The sequence below is a fragment of the Rhizoctonia solani genome, chromosome 14 (genome assembly GCF_016906535.1).
Source record: "Rhizoctonia solani chromosome 14, complete sequence".
Taxonomy (NCBI): Eukaryota; Fungi; Basidiomycota; class Agaricomycetes; order Cantharellales; family Ceratobasidiaceae; genus Rhizoctonia; species Rhizoctonia solani.
Window position 1 is genome coordinate 763,549 of NC_057383.1, and position 15,734 is coordinate 779,282.

General features: G+C 48.1%; 7 protein-coding genes across 7 annotated transcripts; 3 read left to right on the forward strand and 4 right to left on the reverse strand.

Annotated features, from left to right (window-relative positions):
* Window positions 1-875: 875 nt before the first annotated feature.
* Window positions 876-4,750, reverse strand: RhiXN_10868 (DNA mismatch repair protein MutS; the record flags this gene model as incomplete). Its single annotated transcript, XM_043330683.1, has 25 exons — window positions 876-1,036; window positions 1,136-1,282; window positions 1,336-1,373; window positions 1,424-1,473; window positions 1,527-1,545; window positions 1,608-1,652; window positions 1,702-1,721; window positions 1,774-1,885; window positions 1,937-2,041; window positions 2,091-2,117; window positions 2,165-2,225; window positions 2,284-2,393; window positions 2,511-2,556; window positions 2,602-2,672; window positions 2,723-2,781; window positions 2,840-3,148; window positions 3,203-3,537; window positions 3,592-3,630; window positions 3,685-3,755; window positions 3,807-3,894; window positions 3,960-4,066; window positions 4,134-4,197; window positions 4,244-4,434; window positions 4,561-4,624; window positions 4,675-4,750. The coding sequence occupies 25 exons, from the start codon at window positions 4,748-4,750 to the stop codon at window positions 876-878; spliced, it is 2,415 nt and encodes an 804-aa protein (XP_043186028.1).
* Window positions 4,751-5,118: 368 nt separating this feature from the next.
* On the forward strand, window positions 5,119-7,258 carry RhiXN_10869 (biotin-[acetyl-CoA-carboxylase] ligase; the record flags this gene model as incomplete). Its single annotated transcript, XM_043330684.1, has 5 exons — window positions 5,119-6,172; window positions 6,223-6,349; window positions 6,401-6,762; window positions 6,813-7,017; window positions 7,075-7,258. 5 exons carry the CDS (start codon window positions 5,119-5,121, stop codon window positions 7,256-7,258), a joined length of 1,932 nt encoding a protein of 643 aa, XP_043186029.1.
* Window positions 7,259-7,331: 73 nt separating this feature from the next.
* Window positions 7,332-8,110, reverse strand: RhiXN_10870 (uncharacterized protein; the record flags this gene model as incomplete). Its single annotated transcript, XM_043330685.1, has 5 exons — window positions 7,332-7,573; window positions 7,632-7,720; window positions 7,784-7,836; window positions 7,893-7,965; window positions 8,022-8,110. 5 exons carry the CDS (start codon window positions 8,108-8,110, stop codon window positions 7,332-7,334), a joined length of 546 nt encoding a protein of 181 aa, XP_043186030.1.
* A 195-nt stretch (window positions 8,111-8,305) lies between these two features.
* Window positions 8,306-10,113, forward strand: RhiXN_10871 (DNA-directed RNA polymerase III subunit C34; the record flags this gene model as incomplete). Its single annotated transcript, XM_043330686.1, has 7 exons — window positions 8,306-8,368; window positions 8,419-8,502; window positions 8,555-8,628; window positions 8,684-8,748; window positions 8,796-8,905; window positions 8,958-9,101; window positions 9,151-10,113. The coding sequence occupies 7 exons, from the start codon at window positions 8,306-8,308 to the stop codon at window positions 10,111-10,113; spliced, it is 1,503 nt and encodes a 500-aa protein (XP_043186031.1).
* Window positions 10,114-10,420: 307 nt separating this feature from the next.
* Window positions 10,421-11,776, reverse strand: RhiXN_10872 (uncharacterized protein; the record flags this gene model as incomplete). The annotated part of the gene is made up of 4 exons (XM_043330687.1): window positions 10,421-11,133; window positions 11,240-11,526; window positions 11,576-11,694; window positions 11,747-11,776. 4 exons carry the CDS (start codon window positions 11,774-11,776, stop codon window positions 10,421-10,423), a joined length of 1,149 nt encoding a protein of 382 aa, XP_043186032.1.
* Window positions 11,777-12,658: 882 nt separating this feature from the next.
* Window positions 12,659-13,207, reverse strand: RhiXN_10873 (uncharacterized protein; the record flags this gene model as incomplete). The annotated part of the gene is made up of 2 exons (XM_043330688.1): window positions 12,659-13,002; window positions 13,057-13,207. 2 exons carry the CDS (start codon window positions 13,205-13,207, stop codon window positions 12,659-12,661), a joined length of 495 nt encoding a protein of 164 aa, XP_043186033.1.
* Window positions 13,208-13,992: 785 nt separating this feature from the next.
* On the forward strand, window positions 13,993-15,541 carry RhiXN_10874 (uncharacterized protein; the record flags this gene model as incomplete). The annotated part of the gene is made up of 3 exons (XM_043330689.1): window positions 13,993-14,039; window positions 14,115-15,021; window positions 15,095-15,541. The coding sequence occupies 3 exons, from the start codon at window positions 13,993-13,995 to the stop codon at window positions 15,539-15,541; spliced, it is 1,401 nt and encodes a 466-aa protein (XP_043186034.1).
* Between the last annotated feature and the right edge of the window lie 193 nt (window positions 15,542-15,734).

The window sequence follows — 15,734 nt, forward strand, 5'->3', positions numbered from 1 at the left end:
AGAGTTAAAGAAAGATAGCAGGGGTCCGGCCTGCAAAAAGGGGGTGAAGAGAGAACGAAGACAAAAGAGGTGGGAAGAAAGAAAGTCACTTGTCTGTGGCGTTTTGTATTTATCAGCTCGGACCACGGTCATATTAATTGAAAATACCTACAGCCTACAGGATATTCAACATCCACAAAGGCGAGACGAGAATTCGCGAGGTAGACTTTGCTCCGGCACTTTATCAATTCTCGCCGGAAAGGCAGGGCAATATTCCTGCAGATCATGTCATGCCTCGTGTCGTCGGCATCACGACCTGTTCGCTGACTTGCCTTTTCGGGAAAGGACACGCTTACCTGATAGCAACCACCCGCACTGCAGATCTCCTCGTTCCGCACTCCTCCAACCATGATATCATGCACGTGGATACTGTAGTCTCCAGCGACCAAGCTTGAACCCATGTTCATTACCGCGAGCAATTGTTCGGCTTTCACGGACGTACGAGTCTCCAGGACGCACGCTGGCTAGTAACCGGTGCCAGTCCCTGGTGCCACAGAAAAGAACCAGGGCATTTCCCGGAAGTAACTCAATTCAGATACCTCGGTCCTTTGCACAAGGTCCTGTCAAACCCCGGACTCGAAAAAAATGTTTGCGTCGAGACGCACGTGTCGTCGTCAACGCATCAAACCTCATATCTCCCGTTCCAGAAATCATGAAAGGCACCACCCTTCGAGGTGAGTGAAATTGCACAGAACTGAATTGAGTGTTGATCGAATTGTACAAATCTTGGCATTTGGTTTAATCAACTTCCTGCTTCAAGTTGCCACCTGAACGGTACAGCGCTCATCGTTGACCTTCAATTGGTGGGACACTTCTAACTTTAGACCTTTGTTCCGTTATCTCCGGGGACTGGATCCATGGCCGGGCTCGAGCGGTTCCACGTCCTCGCGAGACGAGTGTCCAGCGCTGGGAAGTAGATCCCTCAGTGCAACAATGGTCTCTGTTTGTATGCCAGCGAGATATTTGAGGAGATCCTCGTCCCCGAGTGTGGAATGTTCTAGTACTTGCTTGAGTTGTACCCCGATCTGGAAGGCACAAGTCCAAGTTAGATCGGCCATAGTCTATCGAACTTAGGACAATGTCGGAAACAACTGACTCGCAGGATGATTTTCCTCCGCGCTGCAATAGCATTGCTTTCGCTCGCTGCTCTTTGTGCGTCGTCTGAGCTTTAAGCTCCATGGATACTTTCGTGCTTCGATTAGCACGTCCGGTGGGAGATCAGCCAGTCGAGCGAGTTCAAGCCCTATAATACAAATGTCACTACAAGTTTATAGCTATATCTTACGCTTGCGCTACCGTAATGGTCAATAGCATCTGATGCACCATCTACCAGCCTAACGACCAGGGGGATGAACAAGCATCTTTTCTACGGCAGTCGACTCACAAGTGTCGGAACCTCAACCGGAAGGTCGACTGGTTCACGTGTGTACTTTTCTGGCATTAATGAAAAATGAGGCACGTCGTCAAAGTTATAAAAGTAGTATTACCTCGACAGCGAGATGTAAACTATTGAAATTGAAATGTAAGTGAAGCGACTACGGGCCTAAACTCGTGAGGACCCACTTTACAACGTCGGGTATTTGGAGAGGGTATAGGTGAGTTGGTGAAAATGACTTGATGAATGTTAGAACAAACGCCTATCCGGAGACTATATGCGCTTACGTAGTGAAAAAAGTGAAAGCCTAAGTACCGATCAGTAACGCGAAGCCCGGAAAGTATACGTAAGGTTCGCACCTTAAGTTTAATAATCTCCTCCGCGATTGCATGCGCGAGTCCAATACCTTCTATAGGCGATGTCCCCTTCCGAGCTCGTCGATCAATATCAACGAGGATTCCGTTGCCACACCTGGATGCAAGCTAAGATTCTGCCGAATTTCAGGAGCCGATGCACAGTAACCCACTCAAGATCGTCCCACTTGTTGTCATCTCTTTTGCAAACGTGCTAAGACTACGCTCAGGATCGTCATCGTTCGATAAACGAGTCAGTAATGAGTCGTGAATTCTAAGCATCTGAGTCAGTCCAAGCCCTTTTCAATAATTTACTAACCCACCGGAAACTAGCGTATTCAGCCGGGACACTAGAGGTAGTCAGTGACAGCTATGCTTATTTTCGTCCAGGACTGACAAAGATCCACACATGGCCATAACCACCAGCGATCCAATCTGCCTCAAGTATGTGCTTTTTCCTGCCCAGCCGAAGCCGTCAGATAGAGTCCGAAAACAGATGCGATCTTCCGCACGTACCCGACATGTTCGGACCCTCAATAATCTGAAAGCTGGACCCATCGCACGCATACGTGTCATTCGGGACGAAGTTCCCGGCAGCTTGTACATTTCCAACACGGGGTGCCGACCTGCTTTAATCGCTAGTGTACCTGTGAACTCGGGTCGGGTATAATTATGAACTGATTGAGTAGATGAGTAGGTGCCGTTTGTTATATCGGGACAGTCATTTTAGGAACTGAACATACGAATGGATGTATGAGCGAAGGACCAAAGCATATCTAGAAGCCCTATCTGTAATTCATCTTAGCGCTCGCTCATCTGTTTTGGGAAAGCTACTCGCTGCTTCCGAAGCTTTGTACAAGACACCAATGTCTTCTAGAATACGCTCTACAAGAGCCTTGACGATTCTAAGAGTAATATCGTCAAAATCAATCTCTGGGAACTGTAAAGATTTTACTGGTCGCTGAGCAATAGTGCCTCGTCCAGCGAATCCCTCAAACGCGCATTTCGCTTTTTCTATCAAAAGCCGCCCGATCAATCTTGAATGCTACACAGGTGAATAAGGTCCGCTTACCAGTTCCAAGTGCGAAAATAACCATTTCCCGTTCTTCTTCATTGATGCGTTTATGAAGGGTCTCGGCAAGCTCTTAGTCCCAGGCGGAACGTCTCCCTTTTTCAGAACAAAGACAAAGCCACTGTCTTGCCACTGCATGGATATAGGCAGATCGTGCTCTTTCGAGAGCTCTTCCTGAAGCTCAATGATATCCGTGACATTCTCGCGGTAGGTCTCACGTGCTACGTCCAGAAGGCGGTTGTAGTTTGCTCGAACGGCGTAGACCTTCTTGGTGACTGATCCGAAAGAGGTACCGAAGCTCCCGCCACCCTGCCAATTTCTTCTTCAAAATGATATACTTTAGAATAGGCGAATTGAACTCACTCCCGCGAAAAGTGCATCATCATTTAGTCCCTGGCTAACCATATCATCGATAGACTTGACGCGCTCATCGTCGAGCATATCACCCATCATTCGCAGCAGATAGCTGTGACATCCATTAAGCGCCTGGACAACTGCGGGAAGGCTCCGAACAACACTGCGTAGCGTCATAATCTGCTCGACTCGGACTGATGCTCCTCGGGCGTTACCAGAAGGTCCGCCGATTGGGTGCGTGTCGGACGTGCTGAGCTGGGCGATGAGCTTGTCAAAGTCTTTTGATCTGATGGGCTTGAGTGCGTCGCGAATGGCCGTATATTTCTCCTCATCGTTAACTAACTCTGAAATCGGGTATGAATTATGCGTGCTATGCGTATGAATATGTTGTTTCATACCTTGGACTACTTCCAGTCGGCGCTCAATAGCCATTTGATCTAACATTGAAATACTTCGGCTTGGCTTTGGGTCGATCATAAGGGTTTACGTACCAGTTATTGGAGCTAGAATGTTGATCCTTAACAACCGATGTGCCATGGGTGTGAATGTATGATTCAACAAGCTGCACGGTTGTATTAGATACCAAAAAGATTGGGAAGAAATTCATAATTACCCAAACAACGAAGTTTTACTCTTCTTTGAGACATTATTCTGTAAAAGTTCTAGGTTCTTGGTGGTTTCACAGTCGATCATCATGGTTCCTAGGAAACGTGGATGGTTCTCAGATATCGGACGATTTATAATAACAAAATGCATATTATTCTACCTTCGGGTGACCGAAAGCTAATCCTCACAGAGCGAGGCGCAAAGGTTGTGTTCATGCGTATTTCTACAAACTTGAACAAAGCAGATGTAGCAGACAGTGCATAATACCTGGTGCGGTGAAGTTAATCAACGCTAATATATTAGAAGTAAGAAATGGTGCACTTGCTTGTTAGACAGGGCGAGCAGAGTCCCTGGTTTTTCTCCATTGTCAATTATAAGGTGGTTTACGACGTCTAAGCCTATCTATGCGATCAGCATGCTGTTCGGACACAAGCATACTCTCACCATCTCCGTCGTTCCAGTACTTTCGAGGAATTGGAACCAAGTCAACATCATCCTCAAACTCGTCACGTATACTCTCCACTAATGGGGAAATTTTGGATTTTGATGTGGGCTCAATGGGGAGAAACGTATCTGGGACGAGTATCGAGGAAGGATTGTATACTGGGTTAATCCATTGAGTGGTTAGCATTGACCTATTCCATCAGTAGCTTTACTTACTACGCAGGTGATGGAGAGTTTTTATATAAGTTTGGCAGTCATGTATCTAAAATCTTATGGTCAGGGTCGCATTTATTGCGATATATGCTAGTAGGCCTTACCTGGAAGATACACACTGGCCTGTAGACTTATTCAATGCCGCCATTCCGATTTCACGCGCCACTCCTTTGGTCAGGTCAGCATAAGTATCATAGAATATGAATAACTTCTCTTACCCCTTCCTTCAAGCACCGCAATCACATGAGTTGAATACTCGCCGGCTGTCGACGCTGCGGTTGTAGGGCGGCTCATTGAAGTACGTGACACACTCTGTGGGCGGGAGACACTCCTCGCCGAGCGTGCTTTGCTATTATACGTGTTTCTTCGAGGAGTTACTAAGAATGAGTATCAATTGCTCCTCTGGATGACATTTCGAGGATAATGCAAGTGGAGGTGGACAACTGTGGCTGTGGCTGTGGCACAACGCCAAAGTACTAAATAAACGCTTGGCGCCTACGGGAGCCAGATGGCGGGCAGTCCTGGGAAACGCATTTAAACTCCGCCAACAGCTATTCTAGATTCTATCACCGTGCGATCTCGTCTCTTCCAGGGCTCTCGCGGACAACAGGGGCTGTAGATACCCAAAATTCAGTGCTGGACTACAACTAGTACTTCTCCTCATGCCTTTGGACGTGCTAGTGTATCAGGGACCCGGAGTATCCGAAACCTCCTTGTACCATACTTTGACAACGCTCGACACTCTCCTGAGACCAAATTATACCGTTAGAGCTGTTGATGCTAAGCTTCTAGAAACAGAACCTTGGGGCCCTAGTTGCGCACTACTAGCCATACCTGGTGGGCGTGATCTACCGTACGTTGAGCATCTTGCCAAAGCTATCCCCAAAATCAAAGAGTTCGTGGAAAACGGAGGTGCCTATCTTGGTATCTGTGCTGGCGCATACTTTGGCTCCGCCCGTGTAGAGTGGGAACTAGGCACTCCACTTCAAGTCGTGGGTGAGAGGCCACTCAAATTCTTCCCTGGGACATCCCGGGGCTGCGCCTATCCAGGTTTCGAATACCAGAGCGAGGCGGGCGCCCAGTTACTTGATATCACAGCAACTGTACACGGCGAAGAATCTGAACAAACCTTTGAAGGCATCTATTACAACGGCGGGGGCGTTTTCGAAGACGCGGATACACCACAGATGCGTGCACTTGGCGTCCTCGTTACCGCTCGGTATCCCAATGGCAAACCAGCAGCTGTCACTTGTGCAGTGGGAAGGGGCGCCGCTTCTCTTTGGGGGCTACACCCCGAGTACGCTATACCCAAAGAACCGTATCGAAGTGCCCTGGAGAATAGTTCCCAGAAAGATCTTGACAACATCGCAGTCCGGGAATCGAGGCGGCTGGAACTTATGCGCGGCGTTCTCGCTGGGCTGGGACTTACCGTCCCGGGTGGGTCCGCGAGTACCAAGTTATCCGATGCGCCACTCCCACAACTACTATGTGCCTCACCTGACCGCCCAGGAGTCGTGGGATCCATCGTTTCTGCATTCAACCAGTATTTCAAATCCGGGAACGATAGTGCCAAGGAGTTTGAAGATTCCCAGGATAAGTTTAGGTTTTTCAGCAGTCATAGCGATAGAACCGCTATTGCTAGGAAGGAGGTCGAGTCCAAGACAGAGGAACAAAAGAAGAGGAGTCCAAAAAGTCCCCTGTTCGAGACATTGTCGTGTATGAAGATACTCTCCCAACGACTACGGATGCCCCACTTTTCGATATAGCGCTTTACTTCAAAGCACTCCACGGTGCTCGCGGAAACTCTCCTTTTATCAAGCAAACTAACTGGGGCGTGGGGGAAGTTTTATTATACGGGGAGGTGGTGACCAGCACCCAAACTCTGTTTGATAAGTAAGTTCGAATATTCTACATAAATATATTGAAATGAACGCGATTCACCAGAAATATCAACCTCCTGACGACTTTACCCCATCCGGTACTCTCTCTTGCCACAATCCAAACAGCAGGGCGAGGGCGTGGTAGCAATGTGTGGCTTTCGCCGCTTGGGTGCCTCCAATATTCGCTGCTTATACGTCCATCCCGGGATATTCCATACAATCGTACCGTGTTCATCCAATACCTCTTCGGGCTAGCTATTACGGAAGCATGTCGCAAAGTGATGCCAGGGCCCGAGGGCGAGAGGGTACGACTCAAATGGCCAAATGATATATACGTCCTCGAGGCCGATGGAAAGACCAAGAAAAAGATTGGTGGTATCCTGATTACGACAAATTTTATGGATAATACCATGCATGTTGTTATCGGTAAGTACTGCGGTCCGAAGCATGAGCTGAATGCTTATATGCGTACCCAGGCTCCGGATTAAACGTACTTAATCAACCACCGATCATGTCATTGAAACAACTATACCCACAAGGGACCACAAACCCTAATTTAACAATGGAGAACATTGCGGCCAATATCATGGCTACCTTTGAAGACCTCTGGCGTCAATTTACTGAAGCCAAGGGTTCCTTTGAGCCATTCATGGATCTCTACCTGGAGAGATGGCTGCATTCGTAAGTGACTCCCATCGTGTATCCGATCTGAAGCTGAAATAAGATGGTGTAAAACAGGGATGAACAAGTCACATTAATGACAACAAACCCACCAACCAAAGTTCGAATATTCGGTATCAGTCCAGATACCGGGTTCTTGAGAACTATCCCAGAGCAAGGGGGCGACATGAAACCAATAGACCTTCAACCGGACGGTAACAGCTTTGATATGATGGCTGGTCTCATCAAAACTAAATCGTAGAGCACGCTATCACTGTTAGATCGTATAGATTAAATATATACAGTATCTACAATGCCCGCGTACCACAACGTGTTTATTCAACTTTTCCATCGGGATACTTTTTCTCTCCTTTGGAAGCAAGTGTCTCCCGTACCTCGTTAATATCAACCAACTTGAGCCTCAGCAACGTTTCTTCTACCCAGGCTCCCACCCCTCCTCCCTCATTGGCTTGCACATGGAAAGCGAGCCGATAGGCGAGATAGACTATGAGTCCGCTGATAGAGAAGAAGAAGGCAAAGCCAAGGGCGAAAGAAAGGACAGAAAGTAGTATAATGCCTATATTGGAGCCGATTAGTCTCTGAGCCCATATGTAAGTGCGATAAGAAAGGCGTACATGCTCCAAGTATAACGATTCCTGCCAGAACAAGGGCCGTGGCCAAGCCAGATAGCAGGAAAATGAAGAGAGTGAAGAATGAGAATGTTCTACAGGGATGTGATAGATTAGATGGCTGTTGATCGAACCATTTAACGAGAGGAAACACCCACAGGAAAGTGATAACTGGGAAAAAAGAAAGCGCCCCAAATGTAACAGCTAGGGTCTAAGTATTGCCGGTTTAGAACAAGCCTCCAATGATACACCCAGTAAAGTACGAACTGTTGTGAAAGGGTATACACTCCCGACTGCGACAATTTTGTTACGGGCAGGGATGCCATACTGTTTGTCTATGCTGGATTTAACGATAAGATAAATTATTCTCTAAGAGCACCACTTATAGATAAATACCTATCCGCTACATTGAGTGCTTGTTGGCGAAAGCCGTCCCAATTGTACCCTCTATTGGCCTGGATTGACGAGCCCTGGTAATTCGACATAGTATGGAATGTAGCTTATGTTAAACCTTACGGTATTAAATTTGAGGTAGCAATAGAAAAGCTTGACAGAGTGCGAATATCACGAATGGGGAAGATGATTGTGGTAGCCGTGACATCAGCTACTGACACCATGGGCCATCCTGATCACTCAAACCAAGTCATGTGACCAGCTGTATAATAATTTAGTTGTCCACCATGTCGACACTCACTCCGGGTGAACTGGAGGTGTACCAAGCATGCTCTCAGGCCGAGGATGGAGTATATCTCATTTATTACTTAAATGTTAATTTTCTGACATCTAGAGGTAGATGCTCCGCCAAAAGGAGCTAGAGAAGGCCACGACCATCAAAGGAGCAGATATGGTCGCCGCTATAAACGGGCTTCTGAAGAAGGTACGAATGAAGACTATCAGAGTGTTCGAACCCTACCTAAATCTAGAATTAGTCTCTTTTGAAAATTATGAAGGATTCCAAGGGTGTATTGTCGTACAAAGCTGTGGACAAGGCCGATGCCAAAATGTGAGGAAATACTCCAGTTATGTGGTATGCTATACTGGACCTCACAGACTGATAGTGTAGGCTTAATGGATGCGGATGAGAGTATTGTATACAAGAAGATTCAGGAAGCCAAGAACGAAGGTACGATCTTCTGTCGCGCTCAACCCAAGTATTAAGACAGAGAACAGGGATTTGGACCAAACATTTAAAGAGCACTGAACTTCACCAATCAATCATCACCCGCGCTCTGAAGTCATTGGAGAAAAAGGGACTCGTGAAGTCTATCAAATCGGTCAAGGTGAGTTGGTTCCCACTCTCGGGACTGGTGCCAATAATTAATCCGTATGTAGCATCCAACTCGCAAAATTTACATCCTTGCCAACCTTCAGCCATCTGTTGAAGTATCTGGCGGCCCATGGTACAACAACAGCGAATTCGAATCTGAATTTGTTCAAACTCTCTGTAAAGCATGTCTTAATTTCATTCAACAGCAGGTGCGTTTCATTCCATGGCTACGGTTGCTCGTCTAATCAACACTTGAAGTCATATCCAGTACACAAGTCTAAATCTAAATTATCTCCTCGGGCACTTTTCCCCACTTCGGCATCTTCGCGCTATCCAACGGCCGCAGCCGTTCTCAGCTTTCTGAAGGGATCACACATTACCGACACTCCACTCGAAATATCCCACGTAGAATCCCTTCTTCAGGTCCTGATTTACGACGGTTTAGTCGAGGCCCTCCCGGGATCTGGGCTTGGCAGCCTGCCCGATATGGGCAGCGGTAGCGACAACGACAGTGGCTCAGAATCGGATAGCGAAACCTCGGACGACGAATCTTCGCGCAAAAAGAAAAGGCGCAAAAAAGACAAAGAGAAATCGAGCAGCAGCAATAGTAAAAAGGGGAAGAAGCGCCCACGGGACGATTCAGGTTCTGACTCGGATGACAATTCGTCAGATGGCTCGAATGTGTCTGTTGGACGGAAAAAGAAACGACGTAAAGCAACTGATAACGGATCCGACTCTGACTCGGCCAAGTCTGATTCGGGCTCCGATTCCGACGAGGAAGACGCCCGTGCCAAAAAGCGTAGAAAATCAAAATCCAGGAGCAAGTCCAAATCAAAGTCCAAATCGCGCCGGGCGAGTTCCGATTCCGAGTCAGATTCGGGAGGCGACTCCGGTTCGTCCAACTCGGATTCGGATTCGGACGACGAGCGCGGACGCAGAAAGTCCAAGAGCAAGTCCAAGTGCAAGTCGTCCTCCAAATCAAAGTCGAAATCAAAGTCCAAGGTGAAACGTGAGCCGTCGCCGGTGGAAGTTCAATTTGATGCGAACGCGGGGAGAGTATATCGCGCGATTCGCCCTGAACGGGTCGCGCTGGGGTGGGCTCAGAGTCCATGCCATGCTTGCCCGCAGTTCGACTTTTGTCATGATGATGGCCCTGTGAACGCGCGCGAATGTCAGTATTACTCAACGTGGTTGAATGCGGGTATTGCGGACGCTGAATAAGGTTCCAAGTAATATGGGTTATGGTTCAATCACGGTTGTATTTCACATACAGTAGACAATATAGAGAGCTAAAGTATGTAACATGGATGATGTAAAACAACAAGGAGGTGGGTCAGTGACAAGTACACGGAGGGGAGTGATGAGATACAAAGCTATGCAAGCGAATAATATAAGGAACGAAGGTGTTTGAGAAAGGAGAAAGGAGGAAGAAAAAGGACCAGATACACTAGATACCAATGCTACAAAGTGCTTAGAATCGACCCGAGCAAGAAAAAAAGGATCCAACAAAGTCTGTGGGTGGGTGAATTCAATAAGCGATGCGCACTTTGCGGCCGCCCCAGGCAGCCCAGTCATCCAACGCTTTGGCAACGATGAAATGTGCGACGTCTCGCTTACTGATAGTCCATCCGCCTCCGCGGTCGCGTAACGTGAACTCCTCCTGAATACGATACGGTGTAGAGGAACCAGTCTCATCACCTCGACACCGTCTCCGCATGAGTACGGCAGGGCGAATAATCAGAGCATGTTTTGGATCGAGCCATCCCCCGCGTGTGCTGGTCGCTTGTTGTTCCTCAGGGAACAAAGATCCAGTCTTGCTCAGGGTCAATTGCGTCGAATACGAGGAGTGGATCGAGTGGCTGTCCGCATGAATCGGCGTTCCGGGTTCCATGCTAGCTGAACCGGGGCTAGCCAGGTTGGCGCTGGATGACATCTTTTTGCCAGTTGCCCAGGCAATAGCTTGTTCTTCCTTTGACCCACGAGCAGAAGAATGCAAACGCTTCAACGAGCGCGAGGGCGAAACAAGTATCAAGCGGGGCGATCTTGAGGAATACGAAGGTGAACGAGGCATCTGCAATGGCGCAAGGCGTTGTTGGTGATATGATGCACGGGACTTGACTGAATATGCAAAGGCTTCGCGGCACATTTTGAATGTCGGATAAGGGTATGCTGGAAAGCATTTGAGTATTGCCAAGAGTTCTTCAGCACCAGTGCTCTTCAGTGAGGAAAGTTGGTCTGGCACTGTATGCGTGCCATCGTTTGTCAGAAAATGTGTCTTCCAATTAGGTCATATTGACGAACGACTCACCATCACTGATTATTACGGCTTCGATTCCGCTGCACTCACTATCAATGCCCATCTCTGCAACGTGCCACGCACGCTGAACGTCGTCGACATTTTTTGCATCTCCAGTCTGAATCAGGGCAGTTTTTGAAGCAATGTAAGACCTCAGCTGAGGGTCACTCTTCCAGGTTTCAGACTCGTTGAAGGGGACCAAGAATGTGCAGACATCTTGAGGGTCCTGTGCCAGTATACGCAGGGCTGCCAGGTAGCCAATACCGCCGTGTGCACTGAGAATAAAGTATCGCATGGTGGTCAAAGATGTGGAGAAGAGAGGGATTATTGAATAGCGGCTGTCAGAAAAATCGTGATGACGGCCAAGTGCGTCACTGTAGGATAAACTTGGAAGTTGCCAAGGTCAAGGGTGTGGGGTGGTCGACGTCGAGCTGGGAGCTCTTAGGGAGCTGGTCGAGTCCAATAGGGGTGGGAACTATTGACAACAAGAGCACGAGCTGTGGGCGCTAGCTCCTGCTTAGAGTAGGTGACAAGACACCAGATCGACCTTTATCTCACATGGGCTAGGGGACTCGGGAGGAATTCCATTCTCTGGTCGGCACGAGGCTAGATATAAGTGCTGTGCAAAAAAGCCTCACCCGGGAAACAACCCAATGCGAGACTGCGGTCACTCTCACAAACCCCCGCGCCCGGTTGCCGAAGTGGCCTAGGCGCCCAGGGATTGGCTGATAACATCCGCGTTACCAGTGCGCCACGTGAAAGCATATGATGACGAAGAATATCGCTAGAATATCCGTTCATAATTTTCGAGTTCCGACATGCATGCGCAACATTCGAGTTCTCTATGAGGTCAGAGGGTGGAAGGGGGTGGGCCGGGAACGGCCGGTGGATTTACCATTCTTGAAAACTCTATCCGAGTCCAGCCAACACACTGCCACCGACGCGCCACACTCGTCAACGTAACTGATGATTAATAATATCAATTTCACCCTGATTCGGGCAAATAATATCCCAACCAGGCGAAACGTCCGGGGTATTGCACTCAAGATGGCAACTACCGGCGATACATAATCTATGATATCCGATATGATATGGTCGAATGCAACCTCAGTTTCACAGACAACGCAGTTTCGCCGGCCGATGTCGATCAGATCGATCGCGCGATGTTTGTTGCTCACCGACAGGAACCTCGATGATCGATATATCAGAAGAAGCGTATTCGATTGCAAGATAGTAGAGTGGAGGTCAAGGAAGATGTACAAAATCAAAACAAGCTCATCGCGATACACCGAATGATGGAAAACAGGAATGCATGATTACATGAGGGTGATAAATCATATATGGACAATCAAGAAAGCATATGGTATGATATAACTGAATAAAAACACTACTCGAGCTGAAATGACATTTTAGTTGATGGGTTGACTTCATATGAAACAAAAACATACAACTGTGCTCGGCTCCGACCGTTTAATTGTCCGGGTCTGTTAGTCTGCGTTTTTTGTTTGGCACACCTGCTACGGGTGCCTCTTGTTGGGCGGCGTCCACGTTCCGTTTATTTGGCGCCGGGTAAGTATACCGAGCGCTGACCAACACACTCCCGTCCGGCCTCACTCCGTAGCTCAGTCCAGGGAGTTGGTAGGCAGGATACAACCGCTGGGGGATCGCCGGTGGTTTCCCACCCATCACTGGGTGCCCAATGCCAAGTTCTCCTAAATCAAAGTTCTCTGCACTGCGAGGATGCTGAGGATGAAAAAACAGAGGATCGTTGAGATTAATGGGATCGTCAGAGTGGCTAGCAGATGACATGCTCCCTATACACACACTGATTTAACGAGGCAGCGCTATGATAATATCACAATACCTACCGTTCATCTCTGCACGAGACCGATTGAGATGTTCCTTCGATTGGACTCCGATATCTCTACAGGCAATCAAACGGTCCCAATTTGAGTATCCATACGACATCGGACAGTCAGTGATAGCTGGGAGATGCTGGAGAGAGCCTTGGATCATCATTGTTTAACTAGACAAGCTTGAAAGTGCCTGGTGACTGAAGAAAGTGAGTCTGGGTATATCCAAGTGAGAGCATTCGTGGGTGGAAAGGTCCTCAAATACTTGGCCCGGTGCACAATCCAGAACAGTGGTGCGGCCAGGGTGCAAATTGATCAGCTTCTTCGATGCTACAAAGGAATAGTTCAAATCGACGTTCAAGTTCGGAATCTACCAGGAGTGGCCACCGTCAGACTGGGCCATGTTTACTCAATAAGGTGGCGGGAGTAGCCAGTTACGTAGTCTAACAGGTACTATCCTCTGTGTTTTAACATACAGAAAAGCAGGCAGTCTATGCTCGGTGAACGGACGCACTTAATGAATCTATCAAACAGGCTATTTACAACAAGGGGCAAGTAGTCACGTGACTGATCTAAACCTCAAACGGAACACTACAACAGTGTCGGAGCTTGTCAAACCAAACCCCACGCAGTTTCGAGCTGGTCACAGCTGAAGTCTCTTGCCACTGACGGTGCACATAAGCAACAAATAACCCATTTCGGGTATTTGTGTCTACCACATGCGACCACACCGCAGGAACTAGATCATTTGCCGTGCCTCGAGGCTGCCACCCCGCTATTCCAGACCTAGTCAAGCCCCAACTCCAGTTGACATTCTGGGTGTCTCGGCTGAACTGGCTTGTGATAATAAAAGCTACCGGATATTGTGCCCTGTGTCTATTGCATCGGCCTCATCACTCAAACTGATGTGGTATCTTTTATTACGCTCAGTAACTCGAACTTATGACCACTATGAATCTAGTCCGAGCTGCTCCTTTCAAACTCGGTCCCACAGCAAGGTGTGTAAGGTTTTCAGACACTTGACGATAGAGGTCGATGTAAACAGGCGTTTTCTTCGCACCTTTCTGCCCTAGAACGCCGATTGGCTTGACCCGATCCTTCCCCGTTACCGCTGCGACACCTGTCGTCTTAGACAAGGATGTGCACGAGTCTGGATTATGTATCCGAATCAAGATACGAAACCCTCATCCCGAGCAACCCTTTCGAACGGGTGAGTCCGTCGAGGGCCACGTTCATATTTTTGGGCAATCGGATATGCCGGGATCTAAGCCCAATTCATCCCCGGAGCTGGTCCTTCATCGCCTCTCATTACGGGTATATTTTGAATCGCGCACCACGTTCTGGCAACTTACTCCAACTAATCCTGATCGGCAACGAAAATCCCCTATTATCCAACGGGTCGAGAAAATCCTGCGTCATGAGGTCCATCGTGGCGTTGTGCCCCTGAATAACATCGCAACTTCGTGGTCCACAGACAAGCCTGTTATGATACCTTTTACGGAAACATTATTAGGGAGGCCTCATGCTGCACTTGGGTTCTCATTTATCATCCCTCAGAAGACGGTTATCACAGAAACGAACAATCTCGATGGTGCGCCTCGTGGCCTCTGTTCCTACGAGAGGTGCCCTCCTCCCTCCTTTCGTGAGCCAGAAGGGAGCATTGAATGGGTTGTCGAGGCAATTATGACATTGGCCAGTGGAGAGTTGTCTCGAATTGATGAACGAATGCTACATGTTTCGACCAGTAATGTTGCGATAACCAGGCTGGTGTTTCCCGTCCTTCCAGAAGGGTCGGACATGGGTCTGTTGCGGAACGAGCCGTTTTTTGGCGAGGACTTAGGGGTCGACGTACTTGGCACAGTCCCTCGGACCGCTCAAGGCGATGACACCGCTATAGAATTATCGAATCTGACCAAGTTGTCTTGGGATTGCTATTCTAATCTCCTGAAGTTAAATCATGGCTATTCGGTCGAATCTCAGGTAAGCCGAGGATAATCTGATCTATGATTGATTTATCCTGATTCTGGCCACTCGCTAAACCGGGCGCATATAGGTATGCGTTCCTTCTGGAGCGGTCGTCCACCAGAATGATGCATTCTTTACGATACGGATTTCCCTAATGCTCCGGGACACACCGACTCGCAATCAACTATTTGGAAAGCTTCGAAAAATCAGACCTATAATTGCCAAGCGTCTTCGGATCAGACTCCAACGTTCAATATCTACGCGAGGTGGGCAGGAAATAAAGCCCCATACCTCTGTTATCCTAGTTCGCGAATGCCACCTGGATCTCGATGGACCAGAATGTCCCGTCGAGCCCAAGAGCACGTTCACAAATAAGGACGCTGATCTACTCAATGTTGCGGTTCCATTTGATCTGCAAACTGATGGGAGGTATTTGAGAGAAACAGCTGGACCCATGATCCCCGTCTCGGCGCTTATCCCCAGTTTTCGAACACCAAATATACAACTCGAAGTAAGTGGGGGTGGATTAGATTAGGTTTCCAGATGACCCAATATTACCTTTTATAGTACATTCTTACAATCTCTATATCCTTCAATGGAGACTCCAGTGAGTATGGAGTAGCGCGGCTACTACTCCAAATCATGCCCGGGAGCGCCACAAGCATTGATGGATTCGCGATATCCCTGACTCTAAATTATCTTTACCGTGAAACGTATGCAATTCAATC